The sequence below is a fragment of the Mauremys mutica genome, chromosome 14 (genome assembly GCF_020497125.1).
Source record: "Mauremys mutica isolate MM-2020 ecotype Southern chromosome 14, ASM2049712v1, whole genome shotgun sequence".
In the NCBI taxonomy this organism is placed as follows: Eukaryota; Metazoa; Chordata; order Testudines; family Geoemydidae; genus Mauremys; species Mauremys mutica.
In genome coordinates, this window is record NC_059085.1 from 43385042 (window position 1) to 43397947 (window position 12906).

The window sequence follows — 12906 nt, forward strand, 5'->3', positions numbered from 1 at the left end:
TGGGGTGAGGAGCAGCAACGTTTATTACGGTACAATCCCTCCACCATAAAACAAAGCAGCCTTGAAAGAGAGAGAGTGGAGTGGTGACTGGCAGGGACAGAAAACACCCAGCTGCACACACAGCCGCCGGCCGGCTCAGCCTTCAACGTCTAGAGCAGGTGGCTTCGAAACAGAAGAAATCTCCTTTCGGGAGCCCAAAGAACATGCCGGGTGGAGGTTCCCATTGCAGGGAAGAGGGCGACGGGCAGCTCCCATTGCTCCCTGCCCTCCCGTGTAGGGCGGCTGCCAGATGAGCACAGATCAGCCATTGCTACGGCTGAGCACGGTGCAAAGGCCCCAACCGACTGGAGCGTGGCCCAGCTCGCCCCACGCACCAGCCCAGGGCTCTATGGAGGGAAACAGCTGCCTCAGTCCTACCGTCCAGCCCCAAGACACATGTGGCTCTGCTGCTGTCACATGCGCACTCAGGAATCCGGGCCCCAGGAGCTGCCGTGGGGGTTCCTGGACTGAAGCAGATTGGCCCCATTGGGATAACTGGGCCCACAAATGTTCCTGAATGGTGAGCTCAGCTGTGCCAAGTGCACGAGTTCTAAGCTCTCCCAATCACCTAGAACAGGTGCTGCTGGGAAAGGTGCAATGGGCGACAGAAAGGCCGAGTTAGTCTAACCAAGAGGCCTATTGGTGTAACTCAAGGATTGTGTTAAGATCCTGCCGGGTGAACAAGAGACGTGTGCACCCAGCAATCAGGGAACCAGAACTGGTGTGTAGGAAACTAGGCCTAATTGGCAGACAAAATAACAAGGGGATGAGTTATTCTGCCCACCACTCCCTTGAGGGGGTCCTTAAAGAGACAGTGGGGAGAAAAATTAGCTACTGGAGTAAGCTTCACCCTCATGGCTGCCACCCCGTCTCCTGGCACCCTGGGCATTTGTCACCCTAATCCTGAGAGAGGTCCTGACCAGGCTGGGAAGAGGGACCCACATGACATCAACACCTCTGCCAGTGCCAGGGTAACCCCCACCCGGGATGTGAGAATTCATCTCCTCCCTCCCCCCGGGTCCTTTCGCTTCCCCACCTTATTTATTCTTTCCTCTCCCCCTCCCCCGGGGCTTAGCTGGCCGAGACGGTCTATTCTGCACACGCTGGGAGCAGAAAAGCAGCGCCCCGCCCCGCCCAGCCCAGCGCTGGAACGAGTTTGCTGGGGCTCACCGGGGCTGGGCAGCCCGTGTGCCGTGCCAGGGTTTTTCCACCAGCGAGGTTATCAGAAGTCAGCACTGGAGACAGAGGTTGCATTGTCTCTTTGCTGTTCCTTTCCCTCCCCTTTTGTGTGTGTTCGTCTTGTCTTGTCTCCTTAGGAAGCAGAACAGGAATAACAGCAACGACAGCTGCACCCAGCTCGGCTCACGCCTCCTTTCCCCAGCAGGACAGTTCTCTCTGGCTGCGAGACTGGCAGGAGGGGGGGTTCCAGCTAAAATCTCTCCAGCTATAGGGACAGCAAACAGGGGGGTGCTAACATGAAAACCCTATTTAACACTTCCCAGGGCAAGGCTTTATCTGCTTTTCCTTGTCTCGTCTCTTTAACACAAGGTCCGAAGGATTTTCAAGGTTGTTTGCCATGGTGCGAAGCAGGCCGAGGTCTCTGTATGCCAAACCCAGACCTCGTTTGACACTGCTTAGAGTTGGACAGTGACAGGGTCTTGTTAACACCCGTGACTCTTTGGGTCCTGCTATTCCATCTAAATTAATACAAGCCCCTTCTACTCTGCACAGCTTGCACCCCCCCCCCCGCCCGGAAGATCACAGCTCTCCCATCCATGCCCAGGGCAGTGCCACCGCCCTGCCGCCAATCTCCCTGAGCCCGAAGGGGGCAGGGATGGCCAGGGCATTGCTTCTGGGGGACACACCGGGTTCTCCGCTCACCTCCCCATTGACAGGCACCGCGGCCGGCTCGGCCACCCTCTCCAGGGAGGATTTCAAGTAACTCCAGCAGATCCAGTAGTTTTTCACCGCCAGGGATTTTGCCCCATGGTCAGTAGCATTTAAAGCTCCAGCTGAAATGAGCCCAGTACCTGAGGCAGTGGAAATCGCTGCCCTGCAGCCCTAGCTCCCATGGGCACAGCACTCCCCAGCCTGGGGGGTAGCGGTGCCACATCCCTTCCCCCCCAGCCGCTGTCTGGTCAGAACTGAGCATCCGTGCAGAGTCACGGAGAACAAACACACGGGTTCCGCCCAACTCTCCTCTGGGGACTGGAACATGCTGCCTCCCACCCCAGACACACACCAGCCTCTGGCTCCACCGCCAAGCACTGTGCAGACGCTAGCGCCGCATTAGCTGGCAGAATCAGACTCCAGCACCCGCCCAGAACAGGCCCCAGAGGCAGCCTACAGGGCTCCTTGGGCAGCAGCTGAAATGCGACAGGTGCTGAGACATGGTATCACAGCCGCTCTCTCGCTCTCTCTCACACACGCTTTAAATACACAGTTCAAACGCTGGCGCAGCCCGGGGGGCGGGCGAGTAGGCGCTACAGCCGCAGGGAGCATGGTGCTGACGCCCCACACCAGCTCCTGGCAGCACGCGGTCAATGTCCCTTAGAGGATGAAACCGTCCGTGCCGGAAGCTGCAGCGCCCAGGGACCCTGCAGTGGCCACACAGGCAACATTCGAGACGAGGAGTCACAAAGCTGGGGCCTGTTCCAGGCCTCCCTCACCAACAGCCAACACTCGCCCTGGCCAGGCCTGGTGGCCCCCAAGGAGACCCTGTGCTCAGCTCAAAGCCCTCCCTAGATCCAGCAAGGGCAGCTGTCCGGGCCGAGAGCCCTCCAGGCCGTCCCTCCCAGTTGGGGGAAAGGATGGCAGGACAGTAACCGCCTCCTGCAGCCCCCCCTCCCTGTCCCTGTGCTCCAGGGGGAGGCTGGAGGAAGCCCCACACAAAAGCAGCAAAGACAGGCTCCTAAAAAGCATCAAGACAGGCCCTAACAGTAGCAGTCACTGGTCGAATCCCGCCAGCAGCCCGTTCTCCCCTCGCTCCGCAGTGGTTACAGTTAGCATGACAGGTGCAGAGCAACCCAAGCAGCAACCCCGGGTCACTGCCACCCCAAAACATTGCACAAAACATGCCCTGCCCTTCACAGCAGGCAGGACAAAGGGGTAGGGAAGGGGGGAACGTCTGGGCCTCTCTCTTCAAGTCGGGCCCCAGGCAGTGTCTCCGGAAGACGTGTGTCGGCTGCATCTCCCAGCCGAGGGGGGGTTGAGTGATCAGGGCGGGGCCCATCTGCTCAGCAGGCGGACGTGAAGCCCCATTACTTCACCATGGCTTCTCTGTGCAAGGACTCCACATAGGACAGTGCGCTCTGCAGGGAGGTCAGGCAGTAACCCTCCTCTCCGATCAGGTACCTGGCACAGAAACAAGAGAGGTCAGGGCACCCCGAAAGCCACAGGGAGGGATTTCAATCAGTAGCATGACCCATCTCCTAGTGGGGCATGCACCACCCGCCTGGCCCTGCAGACAGCTCTAACCCCTTTCCACTGCGAGCTCTGAGCCTCCCCGGCACACACTAACCGCCTCGCCACGCCTGTCCCACCCGTGGGCACAGAGGTAGCAACTTGTCCAAGGGGAGTGATAGTGTAAGCTCAGCCTTCCCCTCTCTTCCCCAGACCGCTGGCCTCCACACTACCCCGGCGGCGAGTGCTCTGGGTTAACCGCCAAGCAGGGGATACAGCAATTACAGGGCTCTGCTTGAAAAATAAACCCATTTAAAATTAAATCTGAAACTGACAACCTAGGGTAAGGCCTCAATTTATCATCGTCTGTTACAATCATTTACGTTAAATGCAATATGAAGCAATACGTGTCTGCTGCCAAGTTCTAAAGAGAGTCAAAGCCCTGAACTGGAGGAAGTCCCTGGAGCATGAATTTGTGGAAGGGCTAAACCAGCTTTTGACAGCAGCAGCCTCTTCTGCAGGTGCAGAGAGAATATTGTCTTCATGTCAGTTTATTCAACTCATTCAGTTCAGTGACTAGCTCATTCAAAGTTAAGAAACCAGACAGGATTGAAAAAGCAAGAAAGCTTGTTTTCCTCTTCTGTTCTCTGAAAAAAACTAGGTGTGAGAGGATGTGATCTACTAGTTCTATCATCCTAGAAGACACAACGACCAGAAACAATCTCTTCAGTTTACTAGCTACAGACAATACTTCCTTTGTGTAACAAATCTGTTAATTTAAAAGAGTTGATCAAAACACGTTTTGCATTTCAAATACCTTTTCTTATGTCTCCCGAACTGTTACGGAAGTTCTACTAAATTAAAAAAAAATTTAAATGCTGGTTTTGTGCATTTTTAATTGAATTTGAATTTCTGTCCAAACAGAACTTGATACAAATCACAAGTAAAATATTAGTCATGCAGTAAAGCAGAAATGTATCACTCACCATTTTCTAGCAATGAAAAATTAAGAATCTCAATGAATGCAAGTTAAGCTACGTAAGTGCTTAAATAAATGTTTCTAGATACAGTGCATCCTCCTGATTAGCAAAAAGCAGCACCAAATGTAGTGTAAAGGCTATATTTAACTGCAAATCAGCGTGTTTTAACTGTTACCAACCAGTGAGAATCAACCTTTCTTTAGGAAAATAACTAAAAGTACAGATACAGAACATGATTAAAACCTGTGATTTAAATCAATTCTCCCTGAGAGTAGGGCCTCTTCCCGCCAACAGGGAATCCTGCAAAGTCAGAGGGTTTTGGAAGGATGGGAACCCTGAATCCCAAATGGCTCAGTGGGGGCACGTCACTGGAACGCTCCCAAGGAGGCATTGTCAGCCACCTTCGGATGCAGCCCGGTCAGTGCCCTGGATCCTTTTGAGTTGTGTCCTCTGAGCCCACCAATTCCCCCCTTCCACTGCCAGGGCCTGTTCTCCCAACCCCCTTCTGCACACGACAAGCCCAACAGCTGCTGCCAAAGGCCTGGGGAGACCAGTGAGAGCATGAGGGGGATTAAAGCCCCCCCATTCTGCAACCCCTTTCATTGCAACCAAGGAGCCGGTTTGAGTCTCTTCATGTTTGATTGGAGCTAACAGCATCACAAGGACGGCTCAGTAGGAACAGACCAGAGCTTCTGCCGCAGTTTGGCGGCCTGCCTGGAACCCTGACCGCACGGAGCCAGAGCCTGCTGGGTTAGAGCTCAGTGCCGGGCAGCAGGACATGAGAAGGAGCGAGGATGCCATGCTGCTCACAGAAATCCACTGCTCTGCTTTCCCAGGGTCACCGGCAGGTTCGTCCCCCCCATGCCGAGAAAGCACCGTTAACTCCTTGGGACCTGGGGTCCCCCTGCCACTCCCCACCAAGGACAGGGCACCTGGCCGGGCAGCCAGGGCCGGCTCTGGCTTTTTTGCCACCCCAAGCAAAAAAACACCTGTGGGCCAGCTGGAGCTGGGGGGGAGGGGGGGGGGACGACACGACAAACAAACCTGTGGCCGGCCGGAGCAGCGGGGGGGGGGGAGGAGGAACAAAACCAAAACCCGCGGGGCGGCCGGAGCGTGGGTGCAGGGGGACTCCTGGGAGAGAGAGAAGGGGGGCGGCCAGGGCTTCCTTCAGCGGGGCGCTCGCCGCGCCGCCTGCCAGGAGGGCTCCGCGCCGCTGCTCTCAGCGGGCAGGGAAGGACGCAGGCTGCCCTGCCGGGCTTGCTACAAACCTGGCACCGCTCCCAGCAGGGCGCTCCCCTCCTCTGAGCTGCTGCCCCCTCCAGGGGGGCTGGAGCAGCGAACCAAAAAGAAAAAAACCTGCAGGGGCGGCCCGAAGCGGCGAAGCAAAAAAAAAAAAAAAGGATTGGAGGGAAGCCGCCCCTCGGAATCCGCTGCCCCAAGCACCAGCTTGCTCGGCTGGTGCTTAGAGCCGGCCCTGCGGGCAGCTACCTCAGCCCAGGGCTCCGAGCCTCTCAGGGAACCGCCAGCCCCTCTCACGTGATGTCCCGGCCCAGCACAGGACACACCACCCTCGCCAAGGGGCACGTGTCCCCTGGCAATGGGGCAAACAAACCCCAGGGGGGCCCATGAAGCTCGCTGGGTTTCGAACTCGCTGTGACAGCTCCCTGGCCAAGCCGAGGGGCCTGGCCTCGGCCAGCGGCTCTGCCTGGCCCTGGGGCTGCAGTGGGGCGGCCCAGCGGCTCGCTCTGGCTTCGTCAGACACTTGATGCCAACACTCGAAGGGGCGGCTGGACTCGGGCTCTAACGTTAGCTCTGCACTGACTCGCTGGGTCTGCAGGGGAGGCCCTGCCCCTTGGTCCCCACCCATGTTCTGGGGCCAGGGACACCAGGCTCCACCGGTGTCCGAAGTGCTCTGGGAGCCACGGCTAGCGACTGTCCCCAGCAGGGCCGGCAGCAAGAGACCAGCTGGTGGCTCCCCACTGGCTGTGGGGGCGGAGACCAGGCCTGGGGGTCAGAGCAGGGTTTGCATGCTAGGTGCCCCCCACCCCAGGACAGCCAGCCTGGCTCCCACCACTCTACCCCGCAGCACCGGCCAGGCCCAGTATCAGGCCTGGGGAGGGGAACTTACTGATCAAACCACAGGACCCTGAGGGCAGGGCTGGCTCTAGGGTTTTTGCCGCCCCAAGCACGTGCTTCGTTTGCTGGTGCCCAGAGCCGGCCCTGCTGAAGGGTCCAGCTGGCTCCCGGGCACCCCTGGGGCCACACCGTGTGAATCCAGCCAAACCAGCTGCCCCATGCAGAAACCCCTCCCTGCCCCTGGCTCTAGGTGGGCAAAGGGGCTGCCTGAGGAGGGCGCTCTCTGGGATCTCAGCATGCAGGGAGCAGCCACCACGCAGATGTGGCCACACTGAGGGGGGGATTGAAAAGCTGATCTGCAGATAGGAGGGGGAGGGGGCTTCGCAGGGGCGGCAGAGGCTGGTCTCAGCCCTGTGAAAGCAGCAGTGCAGGGGGCTGAGGGGCCAATGAGCCGGAAGGGCCCTTCCAGCAGCAGCTCTTGGGCTCACACTGCTGAGCTCCCTCTCAAACACATCCCAGGCTGCCCCGTGCTCTTCCCAGCTGCCTGTTGTACCATCAGGGCTCAGCCAGGCCCTGCCAGCTGCAGCCGGGCCGCCCACCTCGCCCAGACACTCCCGCCTTGCTCAGACGTGTTACACGTCAGGGCGCGGCAGCAGACGGCTGGCTCAGCTGGGCTGTGGAAAGCAGGGCGTGAGCGGGGAGGCAGCGGGCTGGTTTGCACAGGGCTTGTCATATTTCTAAGGCCTCTGGCGCGTGCTGCCAGTGCCACCGGCACTGACGGGGTCAATGCTCCTCTCTCCTCACCATGGGATTCCTGAGGGGAACGGGCAGTCGGAGGGAGCCTCATCCGCACAAGCAGCTCCTCAAACCACTCAGAGCAGCTGCAAGGTGGCAGGGCAGGCCCAGCCTCCCGCCGGACTCGGAGACTCCCCTCCCCGGAGCTCGGGGGGTGCAGGGAGTGGGACCAATGGCCTTAGGGTGCTACTTTGGGGAATGGAGGCACTAACCTGAGGGTTAGGGCACTTACCTGGGGTCACCTAAGAGCCTGTGGCAGGGATCAAAACTGAACCCACATCTGCTGAGTCCCAGCCCAGTTCCCTACCCACAAGGACACCCCAGCTGTGCCCTGGGGCAGGCTCAGCCTAGGAAGCCGGGCAGCAGAGACGCGGTCACCTCTCAGGGCGAGAAGCAGCAGCTCTGCAGTCTAAGCACCTTGAGGTGCCAACCACACAAATCTCAGGCTACGCAGGGGAGCCCAGGGCACTGCGGGGGGAAGGAACCTGGGCGCTGCAGGAGGGGATGCTGTCGAGTACCCGGCACTGACCTGGTGGCCCAGTCTGGAGCTAGAGGATGCTGTGTGAAAGGAGCCAGAGCCCGAACGGAGCTGTCACTAAAGAGCCCCTGGCTAGAGCTGGTGCAAAGTTACCCGCTGGAAAGTGCTGATTTCATGGAATCAAAACATTCTGCAGGCAAGCGCCCATTCCAACAGCAGCTTTCCACGGACGCACGACGGCAGCCCACCTGTCCAGCTCCCTGCCAACCAGGCTCCCTCCGTCCCCATGCTCCTGGCTCTGCAGCAGCTCCAGAGGGAGCACGGAGCCAGGCACAGAAATCCTTGAAAAAACTCCAGTTTGGTGCTTCCAAACCAGACTCAATTTGGACGGGTCCGTCCCGCAGAGAATCTCGCACCCAGCACCTGGGTCCAATCTGGAACCAACACTTGCTTCGAAATGTGAAATATTCACAGGATGGAAGTTGCGCTTCCAGGACAGCTCTGCCCACGGCCCTTTTCGGAGGCGTGGCCCCAGCGCCCAGCCCAGTCCCTCTGCCTCAGTTCTCCCTGCAGCTTCATGGAGAAGGGCAGGCGAGAGCTAGATCCACTCCTGTATTGTGGTGGGTTCTGCTAAAGCCCCTTAAAGTGCTGCCCCCTGCTGGAGGGAAGCGACTGCTACGTAGCTGGGTGCTCGAGGGGGGTGACAGGCGTCATCACAGCTGCAGGAGAGAAGAGGCCACTGGCCCCAGACACGCCAGGCACTGACTGCTGCTGCGGACGGGGGGAGTCCAGTGCGTGGTGAAGCCATTGGCAAATCTCCAGGGGTCTGGCTGGGAATCAGTGCCGGGGGAGAGGCAACGCAGCGCAGGGGAGGGGACCGGTGGGCGGTGCCCCACTCTGGTCAGCCTCCCGGCTGAACGAGTGGAGCTGGGGAAGGGCAGGAAGTATCTGCTGCCAGGTTCCCAAAGGCCAGAACCTTCCCATATCAGCACTTCCCACCCTCCCTGGCTCCCTTCCCAGCTGCCACAGGAGGTGGGCCAGCTCACCCACTCCCTGGGATGGGGCCCGGAGAAGCCACCTCCAGCACCTGGCACAGCGCAGCCAGGCGTTAACTGCCCGGAAATGCAGAGTTGGCTTTATTTAGTCCGGAATGGGTGGCGCAGAGCCACCAGCGCCAAAGGCACTGAGGCAGCAGGAGGAATCCCTGTCCCGTCCCCCCGCCCCGTTCCTACCCTTCGTGGATAAACTCCTCCAGCGCCGCGCATTCCGCCACCAGCTGGGGGAGGTTACTCTTCAGCACCACGTAGGACAGGATGGGCAAGAGGTCGTCGGCGCCGCTGCAGGGGGCACAGGTCACAATCAGGTTACTCTCCCGAAGGAGCTGAGACATCCCCCCCCTTGCAGGTCCTTCTCCGGCTGGCAGAGGGTTTGCTGCAGTGCCCATTGTCATCGACTCTAGGAGGATCGTTAGTGCACAAATCCATTCCAGGTGGAAGCAGGAGGCCTGCCGGGAGCCTGTGCGCTACAGCTGGTCACCGGCAGGAGAGGGGGCCTGGCCGAGGGGCAGCAGGACAGGGAAGGTAACTTACCAGCCCTAAGGGGTAATGGGATTCTCCCCACAGGAGATCCAGACCCAGAGCACTGACTTTACAAGACAAGGACAGGAGCAGCATGGCCAGCGGAGGCCTGGGTTCTGTGCCTGCCTCTGCCAACAGCTCCCTGAGTGACTGCAGGACGTCACCTCCCTTCCCCGCCTCAGTTTCCCTGTCTGGGGAGACTGTTTACCTTCCTCCCAGAGGTGATGCGAGATGCGCTGGCTTGCCAGTGCTTTGCGATCCCCAGGAGGACGGGGCCAGAGAAGGATAACACAAGATTCAGCCTCCCCAAGCACCAATGCTGCCAGCTCAGTCTGGAAACCCAGCCACCCGGGGTTTCTGTTCCCTGCGCCATCGCCAGCAGAGACTCAGAACGCAGGGGCGGAACGGAGCCCAGCACAAACCCGAGCAGGCAGGACAGAGGCAGAGGTGCTGGACCGAGGGGTGCGGCTGCACCCCCTGGATTGAAGTGGTTTCCATCATATCCAGGGTTTAGTTTGGCTCAATGGCTCTCAGGCCCCGCACTGCACACACTGTTCCAGCCCCATGGACAGAGGGGAGGCTTGGAGAGCAGAGATCAGCTGGGCCAAAGGGCCCTTTCCCAGCGCAGCCCATGCCTGTCACTTCAAAGCAGCAGTCAGTACCCAGGCTAGCGAGGGCTAAGCCGCGAGACCACAAGGGGTGTCCCTGCCGATACTGGGCAGCTCCAAGTAAGCTGAACCATCGGTTCCCACCAGGCTGGACAGCGGCTGATCTGCGGTGGATGCCTCAGGAGCGGCTGGCGTCCAGTTTCAATGTCTCTAGTTTGGCATCTGTGTCCCTACACTAGGTGTGAAGGCCCCGGACACGTGAATCACCAGGGCTTGGCAGGCAGCAGTGACACATGCCCTGGGTAACTGCCAGCTGGCTCCATTCCATCCCAGCACTCACCGCTCTGCTGAGTCAGGGTTACACGGGAACAGATTTCACTTCAAAACCCCCTTTCCATGGGGCTGGAATGGCACCAAGCGGGTGCCCACAGGGCAGGACTGAGGGGCGCTGGCCAAGGGGGCCCAGGGCTGGAATGGCACCAAGCGGGTGCCCACGGGGCAGGACTGAGGGGCGCTGGCCAAGGGGGCCCAGGGCTGGAAGGGCACCAAGCGGGAGCCCACGGGGCAGGACTGAGGGGCGCTGGCCGAGAGGAGAGGGGGCCCAGGGCTGGAACGGCAGCAGTGCTGTGGGCTGGACAAGGGGCTGGGCAGACCACGCCTAGGAAGCTGTGCTGACACCTGTGGCTCTCCCGCTCGCAGACTCTCTGAGGAGCACGGACGCCAGCACTGGGCAGCCTTCACTGTCCCCGCCCCAGACACTGAGCTGGAAGAAAGCTGAGCCCAGGCCCTACCCACAGCCCTGGGAGTCTCGCGGAGAGCAGGGGGGCTTGGAAGCCCCCCAGCGAGTCTCTCAGCTCCTAGAGGCTGCAGTGCAGGGCCCTGAGCTAACCAGCCTTTAGCCGGGGGAGGGGCAGGAGCTACCCACCGGGCAGTGCTGGGCGGGTGGGGGGTCAGACATCCCCAGGCAACAAGGGATTAATGAACAGCAAAAGCTGATCACGCTGGCTGGGGCCCTGGGCAGCAATAATCAGGCTCAGTCACTGACAAGCCATCCTGGGAAGGAGCCCCCGCCGGCTTCCATCAGCCGCATGTGCTTCAGTTCTCAGCAGGAGGCACAGAACAGCCTCCAGGGCCAGAGACGACACCAGCTGCTGAAGAACACAGACCGCGGGAAGGAGGCCAGCGTGACAGCAGCAGAGAGCCCGCCCGAGGGGGTGCGTGGAACCAGAAGAAGGGCACAGACAGGGCAAACATACTCCCTGCCCCACAGCACCGGGCCAGCTCAGAGCAGCACAACGACGTGCACAGGCCCCGGAAGGTGCTTCGGGATCATTCATCTCCTAAGAGCTGGGCTGCCCCGGACGACGCAGGACGATCCCCCAAGAAGCCAGGATGGACGACAACCACAGGCATAGGGTGGAACATGGGGAACGAGAGGAGCAAGGCAGCTGCCCGGGGCTCCAGTAACCACCGCCCAGCAGAAAGGGCGTCCTGCTGCATCAGCCGCCAGGATTTTGCACCATGCGAAGGGTGTTGAGGTGGGGGGGGGCGGGGGAGACACAGACGCTGCAACATGAAGCAGGAGGGTGCCACCTACAGGCTGCACTGGGAAAGGACGGCGCTCGGCCACAATGGCTTGGACGGGATCCCTCGGGCCGGCTGGGCTCAGGGCGCTCGCACCTGGCTGGTTGGCAAAGCTCCCCACTGCCTCACCCACCTGTACGGTCCCCAGCCCAGAGCAGCCGAGAACCAGGCCTGGCCCGGCTCTCACTTCTGCTACTTCCAGAAGAGCAGTGAGGCCTGGGGGGAGGCCGCGGGCCCCTTCCAGTTCCAGCGGGTCACTGCCGTTTGGCCCAGCCTCGGGGGCTCCCAAGGGAGGGGGGGGGCGGGGCCGTGGCTGAACATCCGTTCTGCTCAGCTTCCTGGTCCCCCAGGCCCGGACCCCAAGGGTTCCATCCAGCTGTCTCCGGGGCGGAGGTGTAAATGCATTCCGGGATACCCCCTGGCAGGAGCCTGCTCCGCTCCATGGACTCTGCCATGGGGTGCCTCGCCCCAGAGGGCCCTGGGCTGTGTGCAGCACGCGGGCTGGAAAGCTGGCTTCTCCTCTCCCCACGGGAGCTGGAGGGCCGGGTTTTGAAGCACAGGTTGGACAAGGTCTGGGGACACGTGGCCCTGCCTCAGCGCGGTGGGCTGGCCTGGATAAACCTCTCCAGCTCCCTTCCAGCCCGACGCGGGGAGCAGAAGGGGACAGAGCCCTCGCTGGGCAGGGGGTCTGTGCCACACACCAGCAGGCTGCCAGCTTTCCGAGGTGGGCAGCCTGGGAAGAGGAGCTGAGCAGGAACCACGAGCTGGGGACGGCCAGGGGAAGCTGGGGATGGGGGGGAGGGGGGCAGCGTTGAGCAGGACCAGCCGGGCCGAGCTGCAGCAGGGCAGCTGCCGAGAGTGACCCATTTTACACGACCAGCGAGCTAAGGAGGGAAAACAGCCCGGCAGTGAGTGTCAGGGAGTCTCCTCCCCACCTCTGGGGGCTGCAGCCCCTCACAGCCGGGCACCTCGGCCTGGTGTTCCTCGCTGCCCCCTCACTTTATGGGGAGTTTGCACCTTTTTTTGAAATGTCCCAGTCCAAACTCCAGGCAGAAGCTGCTGCTATCGCTGCCTCTCCCCGCCCCTGCCCCTCTCGAACAAGGCAGCCCAGTGACTGGCCTGTCTCCCTCCTTCCGCTTTAACGCCTTTGACAGGCCTGGTGCCCCCCCCTCCCCAGAGAGCTGCCGCTGGAGCAAGCCTGCAGGACGTGCGGGGACTCAGATCCCTGCTCTCACTCCCGTCTCCCGCTGGCTGGCTAAGTCCAAGGGACAGAGTCGAAGCTCGCTAATTGCCAGCCCTGGCCCAGCGATTCCCCGCCGCAGCCCAGGCTCAGCAGGAGACGCCGCGTGGGGGGGAGGCGCCGTCAG

The 12906-nt window shown here is 60.6% G+C and overlaps 1 protein-coding gene across 3 annotated transcripts in view; it reads right to left on the bottom strand.

Annotated features, from left to right (window-relative positions):
* VPS9D1 (VPS9 domain containing 1) overlaps window positions 1-12906 on the bottom strand; it is a 25924-nt gene continuing 13018 nt past the window's right edge. For all 3 annotated transcript variants that reach the window (XM_044987255.1, XM_044987254.1, XM_044987256.1), the window contains 2 exons: window positions 9003-9107; window positions 1-3393 (listed from right to left, as the gene is read on the bottom strand). In XM_044987255.1, the coding sequence (XP_044843190.1) occupies window positions 3300-3393; window positions 9003-9107 (199 nt within the window). In that variant the 3' untranslated portion in view covers window positions 1-3299. The remainder of the gene's footprint in view (window positions 3394-9002; window positions 9108-12906) is intronic.